At 35.5% G+C, this 19084-nt stretch overlaps 1 protein-coding gene across 2 annotated transcripts in view; it reads right to left on the reverse strand.

The window, feature by feature from the left end:
* The window catches only part of LOC149796574 (uncharacterized), a 137350-nt gene extending 119617 nt beyond the window's left edge, over positions 1–17733 (reverse strand). Inside the window, exon 1 of one of the 2 annotated variants that reach the window (XM_089961276.1) lies at positions 17441–17733. In XM_089961276.1, coding sequence (XP_089817402.1) covers positions 17441–17543 — 103 coding nt within the window. In that variant the 5' untranslated portion in view covers positions 17544–17733. Of the gene's footprint in view, positions 1–1919; positions 2037–17440 lie in introns of those variants that run through there. The other variant, XM_089961279.1, reaches the window with a different exon arrangement.
* Positions 17734–19084: the final 1351 nt, after the last annotated feature.

Raw genomic sequence — 19084 nt, forward strand, 5'->3', positions numbered from 1 at the left:
CGCTATAAGCAAATTAACCAACAAATGCACGAGCCTTTACTCATAAGGGCATCAAGAACAGTTTCCTTATCAACTGAAGGGTTTTTAAATGCGGTAATTTTCTTCTAACCACCTCATAATTACTCATCACGAAACCCTAATTTCACATTTGCATGGCTTGTCGAGTTTCACATTTGTATGAATCATCAGTATGTCTTTCAAAGCTGAATACTGAACTTAAGGCCATGCAGCACAAAGACTACCCTTAAACATGATACAAAGAATTATTACAATCTCAAATTACTAAACATAAATGTCACAATATATCCAGTGGGGAAACAATTGCAATCTGAAATATCAAAAAAAAAACTATCGTTTACAATTGGTCAAGAAATTTTCCCAACACTGTGTCTGACAGAGTAAAATGTTATTGCGCACTTGCACTAACCACACATATAGGCCACAAAAGTTTAATAAAAACCTCCAACAGGTGTAAGAGGAAAAGTTATGACAAGTTTTGTCACGGAAGGACAGATGGATGGAATGACCGACTGGTAAACGGAGGTAACGATAAAAGCCACATAGCCAAGCATACGTTTTACCAACTCTGTATTATTACATGAAAGTCATTGTGTGTAGAGTATGAGTAACTGACAGTAAACAATAATTCATTCTGTTAGGGATTTCTTGCTGTCGGGTTGCGTGTTTACAATACATGAATTTCGCCATTATCATTTAGCAGATGAACACCGTCTCCAGCTTAAAGGGGAAAAATGAATTTAACGCATTTTTTTTAAAGAACTATTCTTCTGATTTATACTTAGTATTCCATGTTGAGGTCAAACAAATGAATAGGAAGACTTCTTGAAGCAACAAAGTCGATGAGAAAATATCATTGTCATTAGATTAGATCAATGAAAATAATATTGTTGAGACGTATCATGTAGAATATCATTGATATCAAACATGTTTAGACAACTGAGACAAATTTACATCTGTATATAATTAGAATAGGCTAAAGTGTTTCTGCCATGTATAGTCAATGGTTTAAAAGAGGCAATAGCTGTATGTATTGCCTACATTGAATCCTGTCTTCCTTTTCTTCACAAATTGTATCAACATTTGTTTTTATTAATAAAAATAAAAGTGCCAGTTAGAATAGTGCATGATATAAGGGTAAGCATACATTTTTAAGGTGATACTATCTTACAGTTTTCAGAGTTATGCTGATCGACTTTGCATATACTATGACGTAAATACTTCAATTTCCTCTCCTTTCCCTCTTGTAAGTGTAGCAACAGAACGTCTTTGTAATCCCTTCTATACAGAGGTTCCGATTAACCGCTTATTAATTTTTTTTATAAAAACAAAATCATACATATATCATCCTCTCTTTTTTCTGCAAGACAAACAGCCAAACTGGCCAGACAGGTGAATTCTCTTTCAATTGTAAAGATTAAAGTTACTGTAGCGGAGTTATTAAATACGAGCTGTATCGCATTAATAATTTTTAACAACTGAATAGTAATCCTCGCATTGCCTCTGTTTCCCTCGTATCTTATCTTAAAAATCTGTAGTGCGCACAATATTCCATACACTATACACAAAGATAATTATTTATCTGTTTAATTTTTCATATTATTTTGAAACTTAATATTATCATGTTAACATGACCCTTTAGATTTACTAACAACATATATGTACTCTTTATAATTCTTGAAGAAAGTATGCAGTATTGAAAGACTGATGCGTGAATGACTGACACCTCTTATAATTAATAACTCTACTGCGTCAAAGAAGAGGAACGTACCAGCATTCTATAAAATAATAGTGTCCTAAATATATTTAATTCTCGTAAAACAACATGCATATTTCTTACATATAATATCAAAGATTATTACAATAATTGTGGTAAAGTTCATCCATGCATTTATACTTACAACGTCCGATGTAGAAATGAATAATGAGAGTAAATATAATGAATGTTGTCCACGGTATAATATTCATCCTTGACAATAATAACATCACCGCAGACGACACCGTATCCTGTTTGACTAGATCAAACTCTTAAATAACACTTGGCTAAGTTAACAAAGAACTACTTTTGATAAACTGAAATCGCTACACTATCCAGCTACACATTGTAACCCTAAATAGCTGGAGACATTGAATGTAGTTCTAACCAAATGATCGTATGTCAAATTTGACCATCTTCAATCATATGGAAATTTACATGTATCTGAGTTCCTGGTGTGCCAAAATGTTTTGCCTGCAGATAGATATTGGCTAAGCGTGTGCATTACTACAAGCAGGTAACGCAAATATTTTTATGGAAATAGTCTTAAGTATCACATAATGGAATGCATTTTAATTCACTTTACAGTTAAAAGATGTGGCCCCAAATTTAACCTAAATTTGACCATATACACATAAACTCGGTACTTTGTATTTTGACACGTAATAGACTGTTAATATTTTCATAACAAATTAACTTTCAACAATAATAATAATAAGGTAACTAAGGAAAGACACAGGTGGGGAAGCGAGTGAAATTTGCAATTTTTCCTATACCAAAATTCATCTCCCCTTTCACGCTTATTATTGTTGAAATAGCGAAGGTCTTTGCCAAGAATGAACCACTGGGCTTCTGTTTTTGATTGGTATGTCTTACCTTCTTACTCAGAACATGATGACAAAAAGTTTGCACATCTACTTAAGCAAGGAAATTAAGTCACAACAACCACGATTTAACTATTAAGGGTGCAAACGTAGGTGACGAAGGTTAATGCATCCATTGAGTTTCAAGGCTATAGTTTCAACGGTGTATAGAGAACTGCACTTCATATAAATGCTATGTTTCCTGAAAAGTGCTAGTGTGTTTCCTCTGATATGTTAATACCCCGGTTTTGTGTGGGAGATAAGAGCATACTTGCTATCGAAACCACACGGAAGCATCATACGTTCATCGCTTGAAATAGATGCTCGCAAAATTAAACAACATTTTCTTGAACTTTAACAACCTGATATCGACAAATAAAAGCCGATGTTTGAGCGTAATATGATTCAAATGCAAATAATTTTATCATTAAAACGAGGAGGGAATCACAACTCTTTCAAACATTCAACAGGTTTAAACCGGTTTAAACATGCTTCGTACTAGAGAACACCGATTAAATGTCTTAAACAGAAACAAAAAAATATAATCACTAGACGACATAAATAATTATCAAACTAAGATAAATCTTAGTGTGAACGTTATGCTGTTATGGGATATTTCTTGATTTGACAAGGCATAAAGTATATTTTTTATAGATTCTATTTATAAATTTAATAAATGAAACAATTACAAAAGTACAGAACCTAAATTAAAGTATGTAGACGACATATAAGGCCTAGGAACCGAATAAATGGCATGCAGTATTTCGGTATAAAATACAAGATGTCAAGTTTGATACGTGAACTCATGAGGCAATCTAGGACTCTGGAAGAGGGTAGCTGGATCTTCACTAGGGTTAATGCGTGAGGGCCGCATGGCAAAATTTAAAAATAAATAAATCATAGGCTGATAATATTGGACCCAAAATGTCACGTGAACGCACACGAAGGAAATTAAAAATACTGATGACGTACAGGAAAAGCAGATCTTTACGTTGAAGGGCTTATTAGTTATAATTACATACTGTGATGTGGCAATGAGCATTCAACATTTAAAAAAAAGAAAACAATGGATACTACACACGACACGATGTGTCATGACGGCATGCGATATCTTCTCTGGTCTGACATAATTACTGTGAACTAAGTCATACTTGGTTTATCTTGGCATTTAAAAACGGTTACCTGTTGAAAACTTATTCTAATTTCTAAGATCTCCCCCTTTGTACAAGTCTTATGTAAAGCTGTTGTTGTTATCTTGTTTGTTGTGATATATTTATTGATGGTCACTTTCAGATCTAAAGAGAGAGAGAGAGAGAGAGACGGGTGTCGTTCTAGCCACCCTATGAGGAACTGTCACTCCGGTGACGAGGGTGTTCCTAGAGCACTGGGGACCTGGGTTTGAACTACAAGAGGAGGTCTGAAGTCTTAAGGATCCAATGGTGCAACACTTATTGTCAAGAGCAAACAATGCTTAGGATATAGACTTTCACATAAAATTATTAGAACTACACCTAAAAGTATTAGAATTACACATAAAATTATTAGAACTACACCTAAAAGTATTAGAATTACACATGAAATTATTAGAATTACACATACAATTATTGTACTTATCCGAACCTTACTAACTTCATATGAATCTAAAATCTCTATCATTTTGAGAATGACGTAAATAATTCAATATCGAATGAACCATTAACAGACAAAATATACTTAAAATATGGTACGAAAGTATTATTTCTAACTAATAACGAACTGATTATGTCTAAGGGACACATCATTAAATGTTAAGCCTTTCACTCCCTATTTAACACGTGTATGTAGCTTGACATGTATTTCATTTCGAAATCAATTGCAGTTGAGCATGAAGCTTGCAGCAAGTCGTTTTAACAATAATTTAAGACTGCAATTACAATACATATAAATTCATAGTAAATTCAAACAATCCCCAAACATGATTCATAATTAATAAATATGATAGAATATAAGGATATAGAATAAAAGAATGCAATATGTATCTAGAAAGAACTGAATTACTTTCCATAATGTATTTCAAACACAATTACTTTTACTGAGATTCTAATAAGGTTATAGACCATCATCGCCTAGTCAGGAGACCATAATGTACATATACATTCAACTAATACGAAAACGTGAGAGATAAACCTCACTGACATTATCGAACGCATTGGGCTGATAAAACAAAACAGAGTCAGCATCGACATATTTGAGACGGCCAGGCGGAAATTACACTTCACCCTACGAAGGGTAAATACGGTGAAACTTTGTTAATGTGTGCTAATAGCGCAACATATATATAATGTAGTTAATATTGTAGCACGACCTGTTTTCTAGTAAAGCGCAGTCTATGAAATACAAATCAAGACCAGTGTGTTAATTCAACCTCTCCTTGTTTAGTTATACATAGTTTGGATATAGTAGTAAAAACCGTAACAATATAGGGAAACGCTATGGCAGTGGTATGTTTACAGAATCAACTATTGTAAAAAAGAAGTGAATTGCAGGAAAGATGGAATCAGTTATTTGGAAATATGTTGAAATAGATGTTCTCACAAATTACGCGCTGGAATAATATCAGATTGTTGGAAGCTGGGAGTATATATTTGAAGAAACAAAAGATTACTTCGTAAAACATATCAATGTATGACTATTACCACTGTCCAAAAATATTGTCCCTATGAAACGAATTGCATATGAAATGAATAGTCATCAAGACACGAATTGTCTGTAAATATTAAAATCGTTCAAACTGTAAAAGTTAAAATCACCATAACTGGAAAGGAAACTGTCGATGCTGGCTACTGTTTTTTGACAGTCTGTTGGAGATGTCGCTGTAAGATCCATGAAAATCTCAAGTTAGGACATGGATGGACGTATCTCAGTCTGTGTTGCAGCGAGTTCGAATTCGGGGATGGGCTAGCCAATGGTACTGTATGCATTCCAAATGTTGCCTTTTGGGGGTTTTATTGCTGAAAGAGTTATCACCTGCGATGTGTATACGGAAGTCCAACAAGAGTGAAGTGATTGAAATATAGGATCGATCTTGTGAATAATGTGGCGCTGTTGCTGGTCGAGGCACGGAATTTGCTGGCAGATTTTGCCTGACTTGATTTTGACAAGTGAAGACTGCTGGTTGCAGACGTTTTGGTGCGAGTCTGGTTCTTAGGTCGTAGTTACGAGGAGTGACACCCTGCTTCATTATATTCACCACCACTTGTTATGAAAAGTTATTATTTTATTCTTATATTGCTTCTTGAGTTGTATTTATTGATGATCACTCTCAGATCTAAAGAGATCTAAAGAGAGAGAGAGAGAGAGAGAGAATTTCAGGTATCGTTATGGTCTCCAGTTGCAGAGGTGTTACTCCGAATATGAGGGTGTCGTTATATCGCTGGGGACCCGAACTACAAGACGAGGTCGGAAGTCTTCAAGACTCAATGGTATAACAATTATTATCAAGATCAAACAATGCTCAAGATATAGAATTCCACATAAACCTATTAGAATTACACATACAATTATTAGAACTACACTTAAAAGTATTAGAATTACACATACAATTATTAGAACTACACATTAAATTATTAGAATTACAAATAAAATTATTGTACTTATCCGAACCTTACTAACTTCATATGATTCTAAAATCTCTATCATTTTGAGAATGACGTAAATAATTAAAATTCAAATAAGCCAAAGACAGATTAAACATACTTAAAATATGGTACGAAAGCAATATTTCTAACTAATAACGAACTGATTATGTCTAAGGGACACATCATTAAATGTTAAGCCTTACACTCCCTATTTAACACGTGTATGTAGCTTGAAAGGTATTTCATTTCTAACTCAATTGCAATTGAGCCTGACGTTGGCAGCAAGTCGTTTAAATAATAATTCAAGATTTCAATTGCAATACATTTAAATTTATATTAACTTCAAACAATCCCTAAACATGATTCGTAATTAATATTATAGACTATGGAACAAATGAATAAAACATGTAGCCAGAAAAAAACTTAATTGCTTTCCATAATGTCTTTCAAACACAGTTACATTTATTGATATCCTAATAAGGTTATAGACCATCATAAAATATATTGTTCTTACATGAAAGAGGGGGTCATAAGTGCTGAAGTCCCCCATTAGGGGGTCAGTAGTGCCATGATGCATTACTTAATTTGACTCTTATGCATTTATCCGTTTTCTGAGCGCACCTATGTGTTTAAAAAATGGCAAATGTTGTTACTAGTTCAATTACATAAATATCACGCCACCAGACACCAGACATTATGACATCTATGTAGTTTGTACGCATTTTCAGCCCGTGTATGGTGTAAATGCAGTTACTGTCATTTTCGATTTTCTGATTTTGTTATATATTATAGCCACGTGTGGTGTTAACGCAGTTGCAAAACTTCATTAACCTATTAGGTCTCAAGTTACATCTAACATTAATTGTTTACATGACATACCTAAAATGTGCATTATTTTGATAGGTGCATGTCATTGTTATTCTAAATATAAATATATGCATTTTTGGTACATGCTAAGACAACTCTCTCTCTCTCTCTCTCTCTCTCTCTCTCTCTCTCGTCACATGCAACATATAAAGGTTTCGCTTTAGGTTCTAAAGACTGAGTTATATTATTTACCTGTGAAATACACGAAACAATAATATTCTGTTCACAAATATAAATACACCGACGAAGTATTTATTGACGAGTTCTTTCCTCTTTGCAATTACAATTTTAATTTAAGAAATGTAAATCAAACAGCCACTACACAAGAATTAAATTTTAGACTTAAAATACTTCACTGGAATAAATGCATTGTACTGAGAACAAGGGTGCAAAATATACTAGATTAATGTGTGACTAAAACACTCATACATGTTTTAGCCCTCCAATGCGACATTTGACCCTTTTCAATAGGTCCACAAGGATAGGGACGTACTGAAAGTATATACCGAAAGAAATCAGTTAGTTGGGTGTGTATTGTTGTCATTTTACGCCCCATACATATGCACAATTGATCTTATAATTATTTATAGTCAGAGACTAACCAAACTAATAGGATATAAACTGACGCATAAAGGAAACACTTTTGAACTTCACTAAACCTTCTACGTAAAGGGAATTTCGCCATTTTTTAAAACAAATTGCATCTGTATAATTTAATATCTCTTTCCAATTGTCAAAACTTTCGCAAAGTACCACGTGATGTGCGATAAGTTGGCACGGATATCCACGCACTCTTCTAAGATTGTATACCTTCCTTATGTGGTATATATTTTGTGCAGAGGATGCAAACATGCACTGATATGAGAGTTAAATTAATGGGTTTTCTTACTGGCTTCCAGTAGCTTTTTTGATGAGTAGCTGTAAACCGGCAGTTTAAGACTAAATTACATTTTGCTAAGTCACCTCTTGGAAAGTTTTCCTTGTCCCCATGATCGTTTGGTGATTGGGTAGAGCTAGAAGGAGCCGGCTTCTGATGGTCATGGCAGGGTGGGCCACTATCACCAAAACACCAACTAGAGACGCGAGGGTTCTATGGGATACCTTCATTACAGTAACCTAGTATTGGTGGAAGATTATATTGTTCCTTGAAGCTGGATGACCAGTACCGGTAGTTGCTACTTTATGTGACATACCTTCAGACAGAGTGCGTTACGCATATGATGCATATCACTACCATCTACATCAGAAGAGATGAAAGACTTTGCATATCTTGGAACGACAAGCTTATCAGGATCAATTCTTTTAGAGGACGTGACAGCCCCAAAGACTAAGGAGAGCGAAGACCAGATAAATCAGGTAACAAGTGATCAAAAACACACAAATTGGAGATGCGGGTTCCTTCTATATAGCATCCTAAACCTTTGGTAGCAGAGTTATGAGCTTGGGTGTCTTTAGGTCGTCCAAGGGTGTCTACCCGTACGAGTCTATAGACTGGTATAGCATTTGATCAGATGCAGATATTTTCACACCCCTGCGGTGTCTTCTATAGCACCATTAACCGTATGAGTATATCCTCAGAAGAATATCTTCACGCTCATATAGTACAGAATACTTTTGGATGCAAGACTATGTGAGGTCATCGACGGTAACCGCTGTACTGTCCACGAAAAGCTGATTGGAATACCACAGCCTCAGCTTTTCCCACTTCTACCTTCTTGAGTCTGACTTGGAATATCCATGCGAGTTCAACAAAGCTCAGAGTGACCTTCTTCTAGACCAGCGGTCTCAAACTCAAACCACCCTGAGGGCCGCAAGAGGGCATTTTCAATGGCCCAAGGGCCGCAACACCTTTGTTATCTCCCATGACACCTTGTGAAGCCAATCCTTTTGGGGGCGCTCACCAGATAATATGTACTTTTGAGAGAGTGACGTATGTAAGGTGAAGTAGTTCGCATTTAAAACACGCACAATGGAGAGAATGTTGGCATACCTCTATGCATCATTAATGTAATGTGGATGATATTTCTTTTGGATATTGTACTTTTAGAAATGTTACATGATTTAAGCACACTGATAACTAAAATGACTGCTCCCTTGTGTTAAAAAATCAGCCTGAATTAGTCTAAAGTACACTATACATAGCAGCTATTAAAATAGGGAAAATGAATTTTGCCAGACTAGACAATACCAGCTGCTGAAAGTGCAATGAATGAATTACCAAATATATAAAATGTAAAAAAGATATAGGCTCTTTTTTATACAATTTACCTCTGAAGTTCAGGAAGTGAAAACGACCAAGTAGAGCTAGCACTTTTTTGAAAGGTGCACATCTGAAGTAAGGCCAAGCTGTATACTCTATAACCCATAGTGCACCCATCAATCATACACCAAAATAAAGGGAATTAAAGGTTCTTTGCATTATACCTAAGATATACAAGGTCTTTTTCAAATAACCAGTATAACCAGTGAGGAAAGCCGGGGAAATTATTTTTTTTTAAAATCCTAATCCTATGCAAAGTACGAAACTGTAGAGCGCCACCTTTGCGGGCCAAATGATACTGTTTGGCGGACCGCGTCTTTGAGACCCCTGTTCTAGACCCTGCGTTTGTGACTATTCCGAACGAATATCTCTCCTCTTACCAGAGAGGCCTCGTTACCAAACTATGATGTTGTTACACCCAATGTACGAAGCTGGTACGTAATCAGATAAGTAAGTCATTCAGTGCCACAAAAAAGCTTTTGGCGAACCTTGAAGATCAGTAAGAGTCACAGAGCACTAAAGTTTGACCTGAGTGAAAGAACATTGAACTGCGGCGCAAAGCCACTAATATTTTCGACATGGATTACGTTAAGCTACTCAACGTCTCCGTCTTTGCCCTGGGCTATGACATCGCGCAAGTCATCGTACAAATCACACATACAATCACAATACACCTTACTAGTGTCGCCGTGAGCGGCTCCTACGTAGACTCCAACACAAGCTACAGGACCAGCCCGTGATATTTGCTTTACAGTTTGGCTACTAACGTGAGTCCGGGAGGACGCCTGTTCGGTCAAAACCCATGGAATACTTGGCTCCTATAGATCACTAATCTAGAAGGTCAAATGGGAACCTCCAAGATAATTCGTTCACCGTCGTCCTCTCTATATGCAACCAAACGAACCTGGTGGAACTGTACTTCAACGATCGAGACCAAAACTTGGATTCACGTCTGCAGATCAGCGAGATGGACGTCATATGACAATACTCGATCTAATATAACCTACGGCACCTCGACCTAATCATGCAGGCAGTCGTGGTCATGGATTTCAAACCCTTTGCCCTCGCGGAACCTTTCTGGCAATATCTACTGAGCATTTACCCGGCATCATCATAGATCAATCAATGAGTTTCGAAGGCGCTGAAGAATGAATGTGATTGTCGATATTTATTGGACCAACAGTTTCGAAAACCACGATCATATTGTAGTTCGTGTTTAAGGGTTAGCACACTGTATCACCAGATCGGATGCTCTAGAAATAGCGAATTCGCCATCTTAAACATCAGCATTCCCATCCGCGTCTTTACCCTCAGTAGGGTTTCCATTTTTTCCCACTCTTCTGGTTGTAACTCTAGAGGAGAGCCCTCGTAACTGCTGCCAAAATATAGACTGGCAAGTAAAGTCGCTCTGAGGGCCTCGCCGATCTCATCAAACGTTTTTATGCTATGATGTTATATCATCTACTATTCTCTTAGCCTACCCGATATTACAGAAGTAATTCTAAGCGTTCCTCCACCCTATGAACTTTAGCCGGCGAAATCGACGGCTCTTCTAAGCTGACCCGTTTCGTATGGATCCTCCAGACCATCTACATGCCTCGTTAATTCTATTTCAGAGAAGCCAAAGAAAGGTTAGCGCGTGGTAACTATGGCTGGAATATTGATGGAACATACCCATTGCAATAAAGGTAATGGGGGGATATGAATCTAATCCTTTCTAGTAAAATCCGTGATTCCTGGGCAAATCAAAAATATGTCAAAGCCACTGCGAATAGGTAAAGAAGGTCTCTGAAGGTTCTGTTTAGTCCCTAACCTTTTGTTCGGGATGGTTACCTGACTCTTCACAGTCAAATGCAACTCACACTGTATTCCCACAAACGCTTCAGAGTGAGCGTGATTATATCAAAAATAAATGTCTGCGCAGGGTAACTATGGAAGAAAGATGGATAAAATACCCCCATCGTGCAGATAAAGGGGCCCTGGGTCCAATCGTATCTAGTAAAATATACGATTCCTATGTTAGTCAAATACATGTAAATGGCCACTGGAAATAAAGTCTCGAGGGTATCTGATGGTTCTGTGTTACCCATAACCTATTCTTCTGGATATTTACCAGACTTTTCACAATCAAAAGCAGGCTCTTCCTTCACACTGTCTTCACACTTGTATAATCCGTTTCTAATTAGTATGTTAGCAATGGCGGGTAGCCCACCTTACCAGGACCGCCAGAGGATAGCTCCCCCCCCCCCTCAACTCCAACACCCCACCAAATGCACAGGATTATAAACAAAACAGTTCTGCTCCGTGAATAAGCAAAATGTAATATATGCTGCACAAAAATCCCCATTCAACTGCTACTGCATGAGCCAATAATCTAGTGATTACTGCTTAATCATCCCGTTCATTTTATAGAACGTACACTAATACGGCATCCATTATGCAACATTATTAGTGACAGTTGCCAAGCTATGTTCATGAAGATCACCTATAAATAGTACCGTTCTCATTTTTAGGCTGAAGTTTCGTAAATTATCCGTAGTTGATCACCAACGGATCTTGAGAGACCATAGTGTATGAATATTTTCTTAAAACTCTCTCTTTCAAGACAGAAATAAATATATTGTCATATGATACACGTAATGTCACATCCAACAATTAATATGCTTCCACAAGTCGACCAAGAATACTCTTATGACTTGGTAATTAATTCTTACCAAGAACTTTAAATGTAGTGCAAGTTTTTATAAAATAAAATATGTTATACTCATGAGATCTCACTACGAGGTAATTACTAACAAATGCATCAACCTTTACTTGCAAGGGCCTCTAAAAAATTTTTTATCAACTGAAGTGTTCTTCAACGAGCTCATTTAACTCTGACACCTAGTGATCAAACATCATGAAACTTTATTTTCATGCTAGCATGGTTTACCTATTTTTATACTTGTAGGACTCATCAGTATATCTTTCAAAGCCAAATATTTGTATTTACGCCATGCAACACAAATACTACCATTTCACCTAATACAAAAATGTGTGTGTGTGTGTGTGTGTGTGTGTGTGTGTGTGTGTGGTGTGTGATTTAGATTTTTAATGTAGCTCTGACAATTGTTCAGACATATCGCTACGATGTCTGCAGCATGGCCGTTTATAGTGATGTCCAGCACTGGGGCATCATGCCAAAGACATTTAGAATCATGTCCTACCCAGATACATTATCCTGGCACCAGGCCGATTAGTCCTAACACTAGCCTTTTAATGATGAGCGCGAAGTGAGGCCGCTGCTAGTACCATTTTTATAAGTCTTCTGGTATGACTCGGCCGGGGTTCAAACCCACAACCTCCGCATCCGAGGCGGACGCTTTAACTACTTAGGCCACCGGAGCGAAAAAATATAAAGAAGTATTATTATCTCAAAATACTTAACATAATACCAAAATAAACCCAGAAACTTAAATATGTTAATACAAATATTGAAGGGTTCATTTAACGAAATAAATCCATGCTACAATAAAGTCTAGCGCATATTGGACATTATGACGTGTGCTCCCGGAAATTGGCTAGTTACTCTGCTTGGGAAATATCTTCCCAACACCAAATCTCCATAATCAGCTTACAAACATTAAAATCCAACAACGATAAAAACAGAGACATAAATATAAAAAGTGCATAGCCTAGCTTCATAGCAATATTCAATTTTTTAATATTAATCAGCTGATGGTATCCACATGTTAAACGTATGTTTCACGGTTTACTATTTCTGCAGCAATGCAACGAGATGTATACATTTTTCATTAAAAGGAAACGAGGCTTGCAAATTTCTACAACGTGTGGCATATCATTGAAACAGCGTACATGCTGTACATATATTTTATTATATCACATACATACAGAAATACACATATTTATCCTTTGAAAAGTGTTGAGATTGACTACAGGTAGCTGTAAATTGACCGAAAAAGTCTGCTGCAAAAGTTCTGTTCCTTTTGTAATTATTCACAACCATGTTCGCAACTCATAAGCTGATAGTTTTCTTTTTCAGTTTCTTTTTTTATTCACATTGATTAAATAGACAAATATAAGACGCACTGATGATTTGTACAAGAATAAGGGTTTTGATGAAGAAAGTGGAGCACTACAAACTCATGGTTAGCTGCTTGAACACTGAACGCTCGGACCTTCACGTACCGGCGCATAGATATTACTGTCGAATATCAACTAACAAACTTACGAACCGACGAGAGCTAATTAAAATCTTTTAATGTATTTACTGTTGATCTAAGTCATAATTATGCTTTAATTAACAATACTACTGACCAAGAAATGCTCTCTCTCTCTCTCTCTCTCTCTCTCTCTCTCTTCCTTTGGCCGTTTTGACTTAACTTTTATCATCGTTCATAGGTTCAGATACATTACTGTATGGCACAATTAAAAATCCTCTACGCTCGCCTTTTCTGGATTTTCGTACGAGAGAGAGGGGGAGAGAGGACATCTTCATATTTAATTAATAATAATCGATTTTTATGCTGTACTTAGTTATTATTCAAGAGCAAAGACATTCGTTTTGACTATTTAGTCGAAATACAAAATGTTCATTATTTGAACTATAATATTACTCTGGAACTATTGTGAATTACTCTTAGGAGTTGTGAACAACGACATCTTGACAACATCACGATTTGTGGCGGACCAGTACAATTCTGGTCCGTCTTGAAATTGGTACCGCGCTTAACTTTCTTTATGACTTTCATAGATAATTTTCAGGATTTTTTATGGATTCACGTAATAATACTGTAAGTTATTCTCACATTCTCACATTTTCATTTATATTTTTGATAATTAAATTATTGGTTAAGTTTTACGAAACTAGTTGGAGTACTTTTACTTAGTTTATTGTTTATAATAGTCATTGTGCTTCGAATTGGGAACGAGAATTATTTTAATGAAAATTATTTTAATGAGAATTATTTTACTATTTATATTTATTTATGCTATTGAAAATTATTTTACTCTTTATATTTTACGTGAGCATCGTCACTAAACAGACATAAATAGTCAAATGCTTACATCGCTAGAGATCCAGAAGGAAATTTGCTACTTAATCTGGTATACAGTGCATCTTGCCAGCCAATACGTTTAAGTAAAAAATAAAATAAACAATTGTTTGCTACGGGTAACTGATATATTTGTCCAGCTATGCATTGTCCAATATACACATATATCCTATATACACATATATTAACACAGATTAGCCTGTATATTACGATGTGTATACTGTTTCGAAGAAAAGACATTCATGTAGTCACTACCAATTATCTGTCTAACGTTAACTCTTGAAAAATCTCTTAATATCTTGGGAACGCTGTGAGGCTCTTATTTTGGCTGATTTATTACCTCTTTCTTCGGGTGAAGTATTGGGGTAGGGGTGTTGGCTGAAATATAGCCTCTTAGTTTGGTTGATTTATTACCTCTTATTTAGGCTGAAATTATGCCCCTTATTTTGGCAGAAATATTGCTCTTATTTTGGCTGAAATATTGCCTCTTATTGCTCTTATTTTGGCTGAAATATTGCATCTTACCTTGGCTGAAATATTGCCTCTTATTTTAGCTGAAGTATTGCCTCTTATTTTAGATGAATTATTGCCTCTTATTTTGGCTGGATGATTGCCTCTCGTTTTGGCTGAAATATTGATTCTTATTTTGGATGAATTATTGCCTCTTATTTTGGCTGAAATATTGCCTTTTATTTTAGCTGAAGTATTGCTTCTTATTTTGGCTGAAATATTGCCTCTTGTTTTGGCTGAAATATTGCCTCTAATTTAGGCTGAACTATTATCTCTTTTCTTGACTGGATTATTGCAGTTCAAACAACAATCCTTCTCCTTACCGAGAAGAGGTAATGAAATAAAGTTTATGATCAGTGTAGTTAGAACAGCATCAAAATGATGTTTTTTAAACAAATAACAAAGATTATTCTAAATGTATGATGTTATGGTAGTCATGTTTATTAGGAGCCAAACTTTACAACTCAGAAACTGACTTCTAATTTTATATATTAATTATATATAAAGAATTTACTATAAAAATTGCCAAACTGTTTGTTGCATATGTGTGTGTATATATATATATATATATATATATATATATATATATATATATATATATATATAAACTTCTAAACATTTAGAAACTCAAGATCAACTATAAAATGACAAATAATTTTATAAGAACATCTACGATATATCATCAGAAGTATTGACAAAACTTTTATAATAATTACATTCCTTTATAAGCTAACTGTATCAACGTTTAGGCTATAAATTTCATTTACGATTGAAGCTGATCGATTTAAATTATTGTTGGACCGTCCCCACACTAAACGCATTTCAAAATATTTATACGGCAATTCTAAAAATAGTGTGATGGCAAAAGCGATGTCAATTTCAAATTACAAACACGCCTTTCTTAGCAAACCTTCAGCTATACCAAATACCTATCTACAAATTCTCAACAAAATCCCCCAGACAGTGTAATAAAAAGAACAGAAGAAAAAAAAATGAAGCTTTATCTTCCGTCTACCACAAACACCTAGCTATCCTAAAATGTTTAAATAAAATCCTGCTAATGAATACTGTGGGGGAAAGAACTCGGATACAATCTGAATTCTCAAAATACCCTCCTATCTTTAAAAATAAGTTCAAGAAATTTCTACAAAGAATAAGGAAAAAGTTATAGCACATCTGCAATAGCCACCTACTTATGCCACAAAGTTTTATATATCATCCTACAGGTGAAAGGGGAGAAGTGATGAAAAACTTCGTCACGGACTGACAGACGGATGGACAGATCGGTAGACGGAGGTAACGATAAATGTCACATAACCAAGCACACATATTACCAGCTCTATGTTATGACATGATAGTCATTGTGTGCACATTTTAAGCAAATGACATTCAACAATAATTCGGTTAGGACGTTTCTACTGTCTGGATAAGTATTTACCAATAACCCTCATACAGTAGATAAATACTCTCTCCATCTTATGGAGGAAACGTGTAACTAAAGCATGTTTCTTTCAAGGATGATTCTCCTGATCTATTTATAGTAATCCAAGATGGGGACAATCAGTTATACAGGAAGGCCTCTTGCAGCAAAAAGTCAAGTTATAAAATCATTGTCAATTGATTTGATCATTGAAACATATTACTGTAGAGACATATCCTGTACATGATTATCAAACATATTTAATAAAGCAATCGAGTCAAATATACATCCTCATATAATTCGAAAAGATTACATATGATCTACCATACAAAGTCAATGTTTTAAAAGAGGCAATAATTGTACTTGCTGTCTACTTTGATTCCTGTAAGTGTAGCAGCAGTAAAATGTAATTGTAATCTGTTGTAGACAGGTGTTCTGATTCACGAGTTTACATTATATATATATATATATATATATATATATATATATATATATATATATATATATATATATATATATATATATAAGATAGTCTCTTTCAGTTTTACAGATTCAAGTTACTAGCAGCCAGATGAATTCTCTTTCATTGTACAAGGTTCCACTTACTACCAGATAGATGAATTATTCTTCAAGTGCACATGTTCCACTTTTTACCAGACAGATGAATTCTCTTTCAACTATGCAGATTCAAGTAATTACGGCTTAGTTTTTGCATATACTCGTAACGCATTGATAACTGCACAACTTCCTCGTGTTGATCCCCTTTTGCCCGGTCTCATATCTTTAAATCAGGCATACACACTATGATATGTGCACTAGAAAGAAAGATATATAGCTACGTTTTTAATTTCTGATATCATTATTGTACGTAATACTATCAAATCTTAACATTACCATTTTGTTCTTGTAGCAACATGTACGTACGTGTTGTAATCCTATCCAGTATTGAAAGACAGATACGTAAATGACCGACACTTCTTTAGATTAATAACTACTACGTTGGAGAAGAGGAACGAGCCAGCATCCTATTAAATAATGTCCTAAATGGTAATGTTCATCATACAGTTATACTTACAACTTCCGACGTGGCAATGAATAATGAGCGTAATAGCAATGTAGGCTGTCCACGATATAACGTTCGCCCTTGTCAGTAATAACATCACCGCAGCCGACATCATATCCTCTTTGACTGGATCAAACTCTTAAATAACACGTGGCGAAGTTACACAGAAACTAATTTTGATAAAAGCAAATAAGGCTAAATTTCGGTTGTATAACCTAGCAGCAGTAACTCTTGTCACAATCCGTAAACAAGGAAGTATGTAAACAGCTTGAGCAAACTTAATCAACCACCACCTTCTGGCCGTGTGGTTTAACAGCTAAGCGATCCAGCATTATTACTGTATTACCCTCCCTTGTAACCCTAAATAACTAAATACACTGAATGTAGTTCTAACCTAGGGGCCGTATGTGAAATTTGACCATATTCATGCATAAGAGAATTTACAGGTATCTGAATTCCTCCTGTACCAAAATAGTGTGACTGCAGATATTCTCTACGCATATGCCTTACATCAGGCATACATTTGTATGGAAATAAATAGTCTAAAGAATCAAATGACAGACGAAAACTCTGATACTTTGTTATTTGACACGTTAGACTGCGCATATTTTACCACAAAGTAACTTTCAATAATAATAATAATAATAATAATAATAATAATGTTACTCGGGGAAAAACACAGGTGAGTTCAGAAGTGAACTTGCATAGAACAGATTTCACTGTTTCACATCAACGAAATCAATCCGAATTAAATATCGTCTCCTCCTTCGTTCTTGTTACTGATGAAACATTGAAGGTCCGTGCCAAGCATGAACCACTCGATTTCTGTTTTGAATGGTATGTCTCTTCTGCTTCCATAGAACATGGTCACAAACTTTGCACATCTACTTAAGCAAGGCAAGCAAATCATAACAACCATGATTTACCTTTTACGTTGCAAACGTAAGTGACAACGGTTAAAGCACACATGACGTTCCAAGACCATAGTTTAAATTGTGTCTACAGAAGTGCACTTCATATAAACGATAAAACCAAAAACAAAAAATATGCAGCGTGAAATGTGCTAGTGTGAGTTTCCTCGATATGTACCACTCCGTTTTAAAGATCGGGTCTGTTATGTTGGTGAGGGAGGTCTGAGCGTATTCGCTATCGAAAACATTGAGTTCCCCTAAATTGCATTGAAGCCGCAGACGTTAGTCGCTTGAATTAAAGGCTAGCGAATTTAAACGACATTTTATTGAACTTTAACTGCCTAATATCGACAAATAAAAGCCGATGTTGTAGCATAATATCATTCAAATTCATATCTATGTACCATTAAAATGGATGGAAAAAATCAGGGGAAACACGGAATGGAAAAGTCCAAACTGATATGATCATTTAATTTAACATTTCTCGTCAATCACCTCATGATTTGAGTCCAGTGTTGTCAGGCATGCTGTTCTATTTACATTTGGCGTGCCGGATAGGACATCACAGAAACCATTTCTTCTGTGAAGCTCACTAAGACAGTACAAATAGGAAGTGCTTTTTGCTTCAAGAAGCAAAAACAGCACAAATATACCCGTATCTGATATCTTAAATCAAATAAATAAGGCGCTGAAAGGTGAACATTTTACCGATCTGAACAAATTATATAGTCTTACAATTGACAGA

Source organism: Sinohyriopsis cumingii, chromosome 6, assembly GCF_028554795.1.
Source record: "Sinohyriopsis cumingii isolate HCF-2022 chromosome 6, ASM2855479v2, whole genome shotgun sequence".
Taxonomy (NCBI): Eukaryota; Metazoa; Mollusca; class Bivalvia; order Unionida; family Unionidae; genus Sinohyriopsis; species Sinohyriopsis cumingii.